At 35.9% G+C, this 12,590-nt stretch overlaps 1 protein-coding gene across 2 annotated transcripts in view; it reads left to right on the forward strand.

Moving 5' to 3' along the window:
• The first annotated feature begins 4,730 nt into the window (after nt 1-4,730).
• The window catches only part of LOC100889209 (potassium voltage-gated channel subfamily KQT member 1), a 42,575-nt gene continuing 34,715 nt past the window's right edge, over nt 4,731-12,590 (forward strand). For both annotated transcript variants that reach the window (XM_030989758.1, XM_030989765.1), the window contains exon 1: nt 4,731-5,092. In XM_030989758.1, the coding sequence (XP_030845618.1) occupies nt 4,804-5,092 (289 nt within the window). In that variant the 5' untranslated portion in view covers nt 4,731-4,803. The remainder of the gene's footprint in view (nt 5,093-12,590) is intronic.

Below are 12,590 nucleotides of genomic sequence, written 5' to 3' on the forward strand. Positions count from 1 at the left end.
AATCATATCATTAATCTTGCTTTTAATAGCCAAGCTACCATGATCATTTTGGTGCTGATGCATTTATTCCTATAAGGTATCATTTTACTTCACCTGGGTAGAGAGTGACAAATGTAGACAGGCCTGATAATTACCAGATTTTTCCCCCAATTTTTTCCTGATTTTGTTTTTCTTCCTGATTTTTTTTCCTGCCCGATTTTATTCTGATTTCCCAATTTTTTCTCTTTTTTCCTATATTTTTCCCTATTTTATCCCAATTTTCTTACTTGAAAAGGGGGGGGGGGATGTTGTAAGACACCATTTTTTTTCTTCCCGAGTCCCCCCCCCCCCCCTTCTTTTTTTTTTTTTTTTTTACTCAAAGCTGGTGTGGTCGAGGGGAAAAAGACCCACTTTTTTTTAGCGCTCACTATCAGCCCTATGTAGATTCATGCCACATGTCAGCATGGATTTTGTTTAAACACAATAATTAAATAATATTACACTCTACAATAAAATAGTTTGTTAGAAATATCTAAAACGAAATAGAGGCCTATAATGCGCAAGGTAGCCCATGTAAAAAAAGATGTTAGGTGTTTAAAAAAAAGAAGAATACAATGAAGGTTGGGGCATTGAAATAACGAAGGAGAGAGGAGACGTAATCATGCTAGATATTAAGCATGTTATACTTGAGCTGACATATTGGCTCAGTGAACGTTCTTTGACAAGTATCCACTATGCTGTGCAGGTGTTGTGGTATAGTGGCCCATCCTTTGACTCTCAATCCACGGCTTTAGGATTCAAATCTTAGTCGGGCGCTAACGTCATTAGGCAAGACATTAATCCACATTTGCCACTTTCCAGCCAGGTGTAAATGGGTACCTGGCATCGCTGGGCCGGGTAATAATAATTGCAGGGCCCGTCGGAAGAACAGCGTTCAAGCTGATAATGCTTCTCTTGGTAAACAAAATGATTACATTACATTACATTACAGGAATAGAAACACACACTACTAGGTGTCATATTAGAGCTCACTTTGAATCCACTCAAAATTATAGTGGAGCTAGTCTACTCTAAAGAAGGGGTTTGAATGAATTTTAAGAGTGGGTGATGCATCAGAAGTTTAGGATTTGTGAATATACGTACGCCATATAAGATGATGTCATCAAGTTGATTTAGGTCAACACCTTCATGTTTGTATAAGCTTTGGATTTTGAGTTTTCAGAAAGCTGATACTCCTCTGACAGAAACTAAAATGGCATATAATTGATATTATTGTAATCTATGGCTTATAAGTTTTCTGTTGATATATAATTCATCCATTTCATTTTTCAGGTCGGATATGGTCTTTAACATGCTGTCTTCAAAACAATAGATTAAATGATTTTCAGAATTAGACTCAAATCTAAAAAAATACAAAAGAAAGGAAAGAGAAATGAAATGAAAGGGCATCCTTGATACCATCTGGCTAATACAGAGAATAAATGAGACCAGTCAATTTTTCATAATTCAATGTTGTTTTATTTTCATCAATCAATTTTTATGTCTCCAGCTACGGTACCCATCATTGATATTCTACAATGGTTCTATATCGATTAAGATATGAATCTAATGTTAATTACTCTTTTTTTCCTGTCAAATTATCTGCCAAAGAACAAGAAAGGAAGAGTCAGACACATCATAATGACTAGAATGGTAAATTAAAAAAAAATTCTGTTAGATATTCCACATCCATCACACCAAGTAATTTCTGACATTCTATAATCTAGATCTTTCAACACCTTTAACTCCTACTTTTGCCATTGGTGGCAGTTGAATTCTGCTAGGGCTAAATTACATGTGCATGTCTAACAACTTATTTGCTTTAGAGCGTCTTCATAGAAATAGAAACAGTTATTATATACCTCATACATAGATTGTCATTCACTGATTGGTCAAGACTATATCACATGTCAAGGAGCATTTCGATCTATCAAGTATCATTACGTCAGAGGGGTTGATAGCTACTATCAAACCCTGGGATAGGACCCCTAACCCCTCCCGCGACTTAGTTGCGCACACAATTTTTTTGAGTTGCTAGGCTACCGCAATCGCGCGGTTACGCGCAGCGCGTAGGAATTCAATACTCTTGCCTTGGACTTGATGTTGTATTTTTCTTATTTGGGTTAGTAAATTTCTCTTGATCTCGTTTCCTGTTTTTAGAGCTAGATCTAGACCTTCAGCTAGACCTAATCATGAATCAATAAAAAGGATGAGGTATATAAAACAAATATGGACTGCTCTGTAATCGGATGATTGTGGGAACTACCACTCCCTCGGTGGTGTTCACACCGGCCCTTCTATCACCCCCTCGGCTTCGCCTCGGGGGTGATAGAAGGGCCGGTGTAAACACCACCTTGGGAGTGATAGTTCCCACCATCATCCTCATGAGCAGTCAATATTTGTATACTATTTCCTGAGGTGTATCTATGGAGTATATTCTGTGCTCAATTTATTAACAAAACAAAGCATTTTGTGCTGAAATTTGTTCTTGTATGTTTTTTCCTGCAAATGTCCAAAGAATTTGAAATGTTTTGGCAAAGTAGGGATATCACTTCTAACAATGGTGAAGGTGGAGCAATAAAGTGGGTGGAATGAGCAACAACTTACATCTTTAATTGACATTAACTTTTCATCTTGGCAAAGTTGGTCATTTTCCTTGCCAAAGTAAACAACAGCAAAAAACACTCTCTGGTGAATAAACATTGTTGCATTTTTGAAATGGCACAGGATCAGGTAATCCTTCTTTGCAGAGTACTTGCAATTGCAGAAGTGCTTGAAATTGAAAGCATTTGTGAACATAGAATGATGGTTGTGCATCATGGATGATGTGTGTATTCATGAAGCATGTATCAACTCATGTCCCATTCAGACTTGGGAAATATATGTTTCTTATACAAAAACTGTATAGCCAACGCCGTAAATTGTTATTTTTGTATATTAAAAGTTGAATAGCAATGAATAAAGAGGTACTGAAGCTTTTTGTCTTGCTCTCATCTGAGTAAATTGCAAGCCTGAATATAAAGCATGCAAGACCTAAAACTTTAGGATGCTTTAGTTGCTATTTTTTATTTTTGCAGTACCAATCATCTCTTCATTCTTAAAGTTGAAAAGAGGAAAAGAGGTTAGAGTATCTCTTCACAATTATTGAATATAGAATCAGGGTGTATGGCCTGTATAAATATTGTATCAAACAAAAACATGTAAGTAGGCGGGGCATATAAGTATTTGCTTATTATGTGATTGGCTACATCTAACTTTGTAAACTCAAACAATGCCCATGACATATAAGCTGACCTCACCAAAGCTAGTTCCATTTGAAATTTCTTTAACTGATATTCTGATTGGATGTGTATGCCCTCTTTTGCAACACTTTGTTTTTTCACACAACTTTCTTTATACAAATTTTGTCTAAATTTCATTTTGTGTGAATGCCCCGTAAAAAGAAAACGAGGAGTACTCTTGATCTGTGAAGTGTGTTTGATAATGAGACGTCCATCTATCTTGAGCTGTACTGTACCAACACAGAATTGTCACACGTTTAATAAACATGAAAAAGTGAAGGAGTCCTGTTTGAAAAGGTTAAAGCTGTCTAGGTTTGTAAACAGTTAGATAAGGGTTGTTGGGAGCCGGTATGTGATGTCAAAGGTGATGTGAATGTATGTGTTAGAACAAGAGGCTGAGTGATATGCTAAGAGTTGCAGGATGAGAGAGAGGGGGAGGGAGACAGACAAACAGAGACAGATAGAGAGAGACAGATAGACAGAGAGAGAGAGAGAGAGAGAGAGAGAGAGATGGGCAAAAGAGGCATGTATGTGGGCGTTCAATAAGTTGATAGCACGACTATGAAGGAGCAGGTATTCGGTAACTGATAGCAAATATGCATGCGCATACATTTACATAATCATCAATATGTATATGATTAACAATAGGTAAGATTCAATATTAATCAATTTTTCAAAAGTCCCAGGTACTTCAATTTGAACAGCTGCTCTAATACCTAGGTGGTGGTGTTGCTGAACTTCAATATTGTCACCTGTAATGAAACCATAAATATTTATAAGACATAATTACTTCATCGAACACTGGCTCCTTCATAGTTAGGCTATGAACTTATTGAATGCTCCTCATATATTGAATATGTTGATTAGAAACAAAGGAAAGATTTTAAAAAATGTTCAAATTGCAAAATGTTTGAATCAGATAGAATCATTGTAATTTAGGAAAGTTAAATACCGGTAATTCACCTTTTTTTGTGTGTAGAAAATACATTATAGACTTATAGCATTAAAAAAGTGATCTTTTATGTTCTTACAAGGTTGAACATTTGGGGGTGTGGTAATGTGCTTTAAAAGGGTTTCTTGTTAGTGAGATCGAACATTAGGGCATGATTAAGTTTGGGGGAAGGGGGATGAGTTGAACCTTGACATGTATCCTTATTTCTCTACCTGTTCTTTCCACGACCCAATCCCGTTTACTGACAGGGGAAGGGGGTTTAGGGACGAGTTGAACCTTGACATGTATCCTTATTTCTCTACCTGTTCTTTTCACGACCCAATCCCGTTTACTGATAGGGGAAGGGGGTTTAGGGACGAGTTGAACCTTGACATGTATCCTTATTTCTCTACCTGTTCTTTCCACGACCCGATCCCGTTTACTGACAGGGGAAGGGGGTTTATGGACGAGTTGAACCTTGACATGAATCCTTATTTCTCTACCTGTTCTTTCCACGACCCAATCCCGTTTACTGATAGGGGAAGGGGGTTTAGGGACGAGTTGAACCTTGACATGTATCCTTATTTCTCTACCTGTTCTTTTCACGACCCGATCCCGTTTACTGATAGGGGAAGGGGGTTTAGGGACGAGTTAAACCTTGACATGTATCCTTATTTCTCTACCTGTTCTTTCCACGACCCGATCCCGTTTTTGTTCCCCGCTCAACTGGTACAGGAAATATTTCTGGTGGTTTTCTTCAGTTGTGAGTACGTGGTTCGGCTCTGGTCAGCAGGCTGCAGGCAGCAATACCAAGGACTCAGAGGGCGTCTCAGGTTCGCAAGGAAACCAATTCTTATTATAGGTGAGTCACTATTTCTTTCCTCCCTTAACATTTAAGCGAATTTAGAACTTGATGTGATAATTAAAAGCCTTGAAACCTACCACTACTGCAAAAAAAACAAACATGTAGGCAGTGTGTGTCACACATTTTTTTCAAAATTCATTTTTTTGATTTTTTTCTTCAAAGATGGTTTTACGTTTGTTAGCAAGGCTACAGAGCTTTGTTCAATTCTGGCATTTTTGTGAGAAACTATGAATAATAATAATAATAGAGAATATTTATGAAGCGCATAATAAGTTGAAAATTTCTCTATGCGCTTTACAATCATGACAAATTTGAATTTATAAACAACATTAATACAACATAACAAAATAGATAATCAAATGACAAAAAGTATTTATGGAAAAGTTAACCAATGCACCAAAATGAACACCCTTTTTGTTTCCTGCAGGCAATTTAGTAGTTGTCTTGAACATATTGTGGTATAGATTCTGTTATACTTAATGAAGAATTTGTTACTTTTGAAATGCATGTAAGCTCACATTGTGTCATTTACAATAGTACTATCCAGAGCAAAAGCCAGTGGAAATCAATAATCTGTGTATGAGATATGCATAGAAATGGAGGAGAAACATGGACAATAGTTTGCAACACACATCATTACACTACATGTATATATATTGAGATTCAATTCTCTACCCTTGCAGGGGGTAAAATGGACATGGTGCATCGCATAAAGATGATGGACAGCCTGAGAGAGAATGCCCAATCAGAATAATTACAATAATGGGAGTGATTATCATGCCACAAAATGGCAAGGCTGTCTTTCTGCATTATCAATATTTATTTTCCCAAATGATGATGGGCTGTCGTCTGAAATGTAAATGGAGAGTGAGGTCAGCTTGTATGGCCAAGTCAAATCTTTCTTTAGCAAGTGTTAAATTTGTGTAGTCTCGGAAAGGATTTTTGTGAAATAAAAGTAAATTTGTTCAACTCTTTTCTGACTTTGGTTGACGAATGGAACAAGGACTGGATTGCCATTGTCAACGTTTGTCACACATGCAATGTACATGTGATGTGCAAGTCAGCTTATGCTATGGTTATCTCTTTCCAATCTCAGAAGTCCCGTAGATAATTCTTAAAGAGACTTGTGACTAATTATGTAGATGTACTAACAATTTTTCCAATTTGAATTCTTCCATCAGTATATTTTACACAATTTAAATGAATAAATGAATGAAGAGAATGATAATAAATTAATAAATATATCAATAAATGAATTAATGAAGAGATAGGTAATAAATGAATGAATATGTCAATGAATAAATTAATGAATAAAATTAATAGTCAAATAAATAAATGAAATGGTGTAAATAAATGAATGTATGAATAGTAAATTAGAAACACAGTTTTCTACAAAAATGCTTTTCTGCATAATGTTGGTTATCAAGATTAGCAATATAACCTTCCAGCTGCTCCTCAGTTCGAGAAATTGCTGATATGAATAAGAAATAGGCAAGCACCGACATCAAGAACAAAATTGAAAAGAAAGATGGATATCTTAATTGGTGGTTAGCAAATGCAGGTTGCTTGTAATTATCTGCCCCATGCAATGCTTGGTTGGAGTTGTTATGTCATGTGTTTGGAGCAAGAAGGTCATTCAATCCTATACTTCATCCTAGATTATACACCCTTTTGGCTCTTAACACTCTGTGTGGTGTACGGTAGTGACCCTCCCTTTGACACCAATCTGGATTCTAAGGTGTAAGAATTGGCGCAGGTGCACAGTCCCTGCCCTCTTATCTAGCACCATGGCTAGTCTTCACACCAGGCTGCCCCATTTCAAAGACTCTTTGGATTTAAACATGTTAAAAAATATTGTATTGGAGATCGTAAGACGTGTCTCACAAATTGCAACTGCATCGTCAAATGTAGAGTGAAGCTTGAAGTATTTGGCTGACTAGTAGAACAAATAGTAGGCTGACTGCCCAGTTGACTTTTGTGGCATGTACTTGAACAATGTAATGCAAAACAACATCCCAGACTAGCAGCTCAATTTGGAGCATATACAGGTTTGATTCTTTGGAATGTCCTTGACTGAAGGCTATGTTCCTCTGTAGGGTACAGGCATTATTTTGGTTGAACAGGGAGTGTGATGGTACAAGTGATTAAAATATTTGAAAGGAGACAGGAAGAATCTTTGGGAAGTTATGAGCTCTGTTTTTTTTAAAGGGAAGAAAGTATTTTTTAATTCTATCTGTAAGAAATCTCTTTTTACAACACACCGAACTCTAAATGAGTATCATAAAGTCTACTGAATATTTATTGCATCACAACCATAAAACGTGAAAATGTAATTATTGAACAGTGTGGAAAATAGAAAGGGGAATGGAATACTGTACAGTTATAATTGAAACATGGCACTGTGAAACATTTTATCTGTTCACATCACTGGAAGAGAGGAGTTATCTAATTCCCACTTTTTTAATGGATGATACCTTAAATCTTCTTTGTAACGTAAGGCATCAGTTGAAATTACGAACTGTACAATATCAATATGGTAGTACCATCAGTTTCATTTAACATTGTCTTTCCAAAAATATGGAAATGATAAAATGGTATCTATATTCAAAATGAATTGAATACAAATTAATCAGAGAATCGCACCATCTTTTCTAATGTTTAGGCTCCTTATATTGAAAACTTTTAGTTGATTGAAATACTCAAGGTGACAGAATGTAGACATAGGAAGTAAAGTTTCATTTTAATCTTGTCCTGCAATCTGTCATTCTTTTGAAAACAATCTTGTTTCAAACCTTCACACCTGCTGTTTTATCAGTTTGTATCTTTGCCATTTGATAAAGAGAATTGGCTACCGCTAATTAATTTGATTTTATGTCTCAACATAGTTACAGAGCAGAGCCAACATTTTCTTTATACTTATCTTGTGCAAAAACTTCATCTAGATTGAAATCCACATGCATGTTATGATAGCACATTTGGAGAAAATGTACAGGGCATGTATAGTAACAAATTTAAAAACATGATTACTATTAAATTGGCGACATTTGTCCTGATTAAATTGCTCTTCATACACGGTACTTTTAAATTGAATTCTGAAAGTCTTGTTGTCTGCAGCACTCATTGTTAAAAAAAAAAACTACTTCAGTGCATCTACATTTTTATCAACAAATTTAACAAAATGTGGCTTCACCAGGAAAAGATTTATTGTGTATTTTAGTCAATGTACTGGTCTTTCCATTTTTGCAAAATTTACTAGCTTACACTGACAGAATGCCCCTCAATGTGCTGAGGGGCAGAGGATATTGAATCATATCTTTCAACATGAATAACCTTATTGCTTTTAGTGGTGGCCTAACCCCTGAGAGTCACTGACAGGTTGCACAATCGAAACCTGAGCAGATGGAAAAATAGTGATTTATGTAAAAAAGATAACAAGAAAAATAAGGGGTAAGGTTTTAGTAAGATTTAATTTATTAATAAGTTAGAAAAAATTAATCAACTGTATAGCTCTGGTGAGAGCTAAAATGATATTAACTCTATTCAATCTAATTCACTTGATTTTAATTTTAGTTTATTAAAAGAGAACATACAATGCTGTAATCCATAGACTAATTGTTCATTGTTTACAATGTAAACCTGCACCTGAATAGTAATTTTAATGGAAATCTTGAGTTAGTTATAGCATTACCTAGTAATACTTTACATGTATATTAAATATTCTGTCTCCATGTAAGATTTATAAGTTACAGCCCCTCTGGTCCCAGCAAATTGGTACATATTATTGGAAAGCTGCAAATCTCTACACAAACATACAATAAGAGAGAAGGAATTCTGACTGCTTTTTGGTATTTTAGAAATGACAGGTCATAAATCATTTGTTTGGTGCCACATGTTCTTATGTACTTTAACATTAAACAAAAAACCTCTTCAATTGTGATATTTGGGAATTATTATTTATACAAATTAATTTTGTGAAAAAACCCATGTTTTTTTACCTTAAAAACTGTGGTGTTAATTAATCTGTTAAAGTTGGTATCAAAGTGTCAACATAACTTTCTCATTTATTTTAGCATACAATACATATCTGACTCTATTTAGAAGTTCTCAAGCGTCATGGTGTATCAAAACTATGGAGAGATCTAAAGTTAGTGTCAAGTTACATGAATGTGATATCCACCTTTATACATTGTATGTTTCAAATCATTTGTTTTCCTCCCATCCTCACAACTAAGGGTTGTGGGTCACGGATTCATTCACCAATGCTCTCCTCTGTCTCTCTCCTCTCTCTCTCTCTCTCTCTCTCTTTCTCCTCTCTCTCTCTCTCTCTCTCTCCCTCTCTCTCTCTCTCTCTCTCTCTCTCTCTCTCTTTCTCCCTCTCTCCCTCCCTCCCTCTATCTCTGTTGTTTGTGCATTCAGCAAGGTATCTCCTTGTCCCTAGTTTGATATGATCTTCCATCTCCTTCTTTGCCTTCCTCTTGACCTTCTCCCATTGATTAGACCCTCAAGGATGAGGGAGGGTACAGAGAATTAGGGTCTGGATGATATGTTCAAATACTGCAGTTTCCACTTCATCACCAATTCTATAAAACAAAGATTTGCCTAGTTAAAAAAGAAAAGTTTTATTAAGAAAGGGTTTAAGATAGGATCAACTAACCATGAGTTATCCATTAAATAAAATCTTTCATGATCGATGATGATTCAGTCTTCCATGATTGTGTAATAGAAGACATTTGTACTACAGCTCAGAGCTACATCAAATTAATCTCCTTTCTTGTCCCATCTTCAAGAATTGACCCACTATACTCTCCATCTCGTAGCATGCATCCCACCAAGCAAGGTATCTACCCTCCTCTTCCCTCATCTGATCAATTCATTTTTACTGGGTTCATTGTTATAATATTGACCATGTCGACAAAAACGAAACGTATCGACCGCGCTGCACAAATAGCAGTGTTTCGCAGGCTTGTGAAAGCGTGCTTTCCTCCTTCAAACGTGATTGATTGGCGTGGGATAAGTAACAGTATCGCATGGTTGCAAAGTGTCACTCTGGAGAACGAATATACCCTTTTGAGCTGTCGCCCGGGAGGGGCAATATTGATTTTGGTTGCTGGTGAAGTAGGTTGTCTGAATTCCAGGACGTAGAGTGACTGTGTATAAGTGTTTTAATGTTGCTTCAAAATTGAAGGGAAAATTCTGACTTGAAACAATGGATTTTGCAATATGAAATGATCTTGCACCAGTCACCCATGCAATGCTGCTTCCAATCGATGTTGTAATGGCATCTCTTGTATGTCATCATATTGTTATTTTGATACTTAGTTGATATTATTATGCTCCTTAACACACCTTGTTATGGCTACCATTGACCTAGTCTCCTTGTTTATTGATAGCACCGTCTTTAGCATGGTTTCAAAAACAAAATAATTTACCAAGCTGAAGCGATTGATTTTACGATATGAAAATGATCTTGAATCCTCCAACCAAGCTCATTCTGAGCTTATTAAGTAATTGATTTTCCAAAATGAAAAATGGTCTTTAGTCACTCAGGCATCTAAGAGTGGTTCTAATTGATGTTGTTTTGGTATCTGCTGTAAGTTGATGTGGTAACCATCGAACGAGTTTCCAAAATATCAATATTTAATGATTGAGGGTCCTGGTAAACACAGGTCTCTATAGTGCCGTTGGTAAACTTGGAAAGTTTGGACATTTCTCGTTTGATATACATATAATGATCAGAAAGGTCTGTCAAAAATTAATATCATTTTCAATTTTTACATTATAACAGTGAAATCTGATCTAGCCCTCCTCCCCCCTTAAAAAAAAACACCTGTCTATACAGGAGACATTTTGTTCCCCTTGAACGGTTTTACTTCTTTGAAACATGAACTGCTTCAAAACTGAATCTTGATATTCAAGTAATATTTACAGCTGATGATCCTTACACTAAGAGATGTTTTTACATACTTGAAGATTAGGTATTATAAGGGTGTCTCAAAGATTTTGTAAAAGGGATGAGTTTCACGAGCTTTCAAATATTCTGGGAAGCAAAAAAAGAGAAATATTAGCCACGGAGCATTAACAAAACCAAAAAAGGGGGAGGGGGGTAATCCCACAATTTTTTCCTGACAAGCAAAATTAGAAAGGGGGTCTGAACATGTTTGACCCTCTCCCATCCACCCCTTTATTAAATTTATGCTGGAGTGAAATAAAAAAATGGATGGTGTGAAATCAACAATTTTACTAGCCTGATTAATGCTATCTTTATGATATTGTACATAAAACCCAAAGCCTTTTTTCTTTTCTTCTCATCTATTAAAGATTGATTAATTTAATGTCATTATTTAAGTAGCAGTTATTGTGCAAGGCATGCTTGGTAAACTATGCTGAACATTGTGAGGATGAAAATCTGGATTCCATTGTAATACTATGATGTATCAATAGTTCTTTATTTTAATACCAAAGATTCAAACTTCTTTGATTATTTAACATCTACCAAAGATAAACAATTTGATGGTTTTGATGAAACAAGTCAGATTTGGTAAAGCCATGCAAGGGTAAATATGCTGACATTTTTAGAGTAATAGGGGTTTGCATCGCTTTCCATGATAATAATAACTATTTCTTAAATGGCGCTTTTCAGGAAGGCCCTATCAAAGCGCTTTACAGATATTACCCGGTCATCGGATTCAGGCTTACCCGCACACAATGTATGCACATTATCCACTCCCTGGGGAGCATTCCAGCCAGGCGTCATTTTTACAAGCGCACACTTGCTAATCTAAGCACATTAGGTGGGACTTGAACCGCTGACCTTGTGATCCACAGTCTGGTGACATATCCACTCGTCCACGACACCTCTACATTGCTGCCTAAGTTCAGTGGAACATACTACTTACAAAGTCAAACAACTATGCTCATTTCATATCTACCTTAGATGTACAATCTAGATCCTATTATAGAAAACAAGCTTTATTTTGTAACCCATGCCAGGGGAAATGTTTTAAAATTGTAGAAGCATTCAAAATTACATGTGTGTGTTTTTACTACCTAGACATTATTGGTACCTGGAATGTATATCGCCTGTAAAAGTTTTGTAATTTTATCTTTATAATAGGTTTTTGTACAAGAACATGTGTGCACCTCGCAAGGAAACTTTAAGATCTATCTACCAAACACTTTAACTATGATGCCTGTTTCCATAACCTGATTTTGCAAGTCTTGTAACAAAAGTTGTAGGAAATATAATTTACGAAAACATTTTCCTTCTATTTCAAAGAAGTTTTGACATGACATGTGTACAACATCTTTTACATGGAAAAGTGATTGAAGCTGAATGCTTTCTGACTTATCTTTGTTTATCCTCCGTGGTCATTCGGTTAAGTAAATGATATTAAAGTGTAATCATAGATACCATGCATGATTCACAGCAACGACGCCATGCTTTATATCTTTGCGTGAGATAAGCAGAGATTTTAAAAGCTGTATGGCGCGTGCA

This window comes from Strongylocentrotus purpuratus, unplaced genomic scaffold, assembly GCF_000002235.5.
Source record: "Strongylocentrotus purpuratus isolate Spur 01 unplaced genomic scaffold, Spur_5.0 spur5_contig_842, whole genome shotgun sequence".
Classification (NCBI taxonomy): domain Eukaryota; kingdom Metazoa; phylum Echinodermata; class Echinoidea; order Camarodonta; family Strongylocentrotidae; genus Strongylocentrotus; species Strongylocentrotus purpuratus.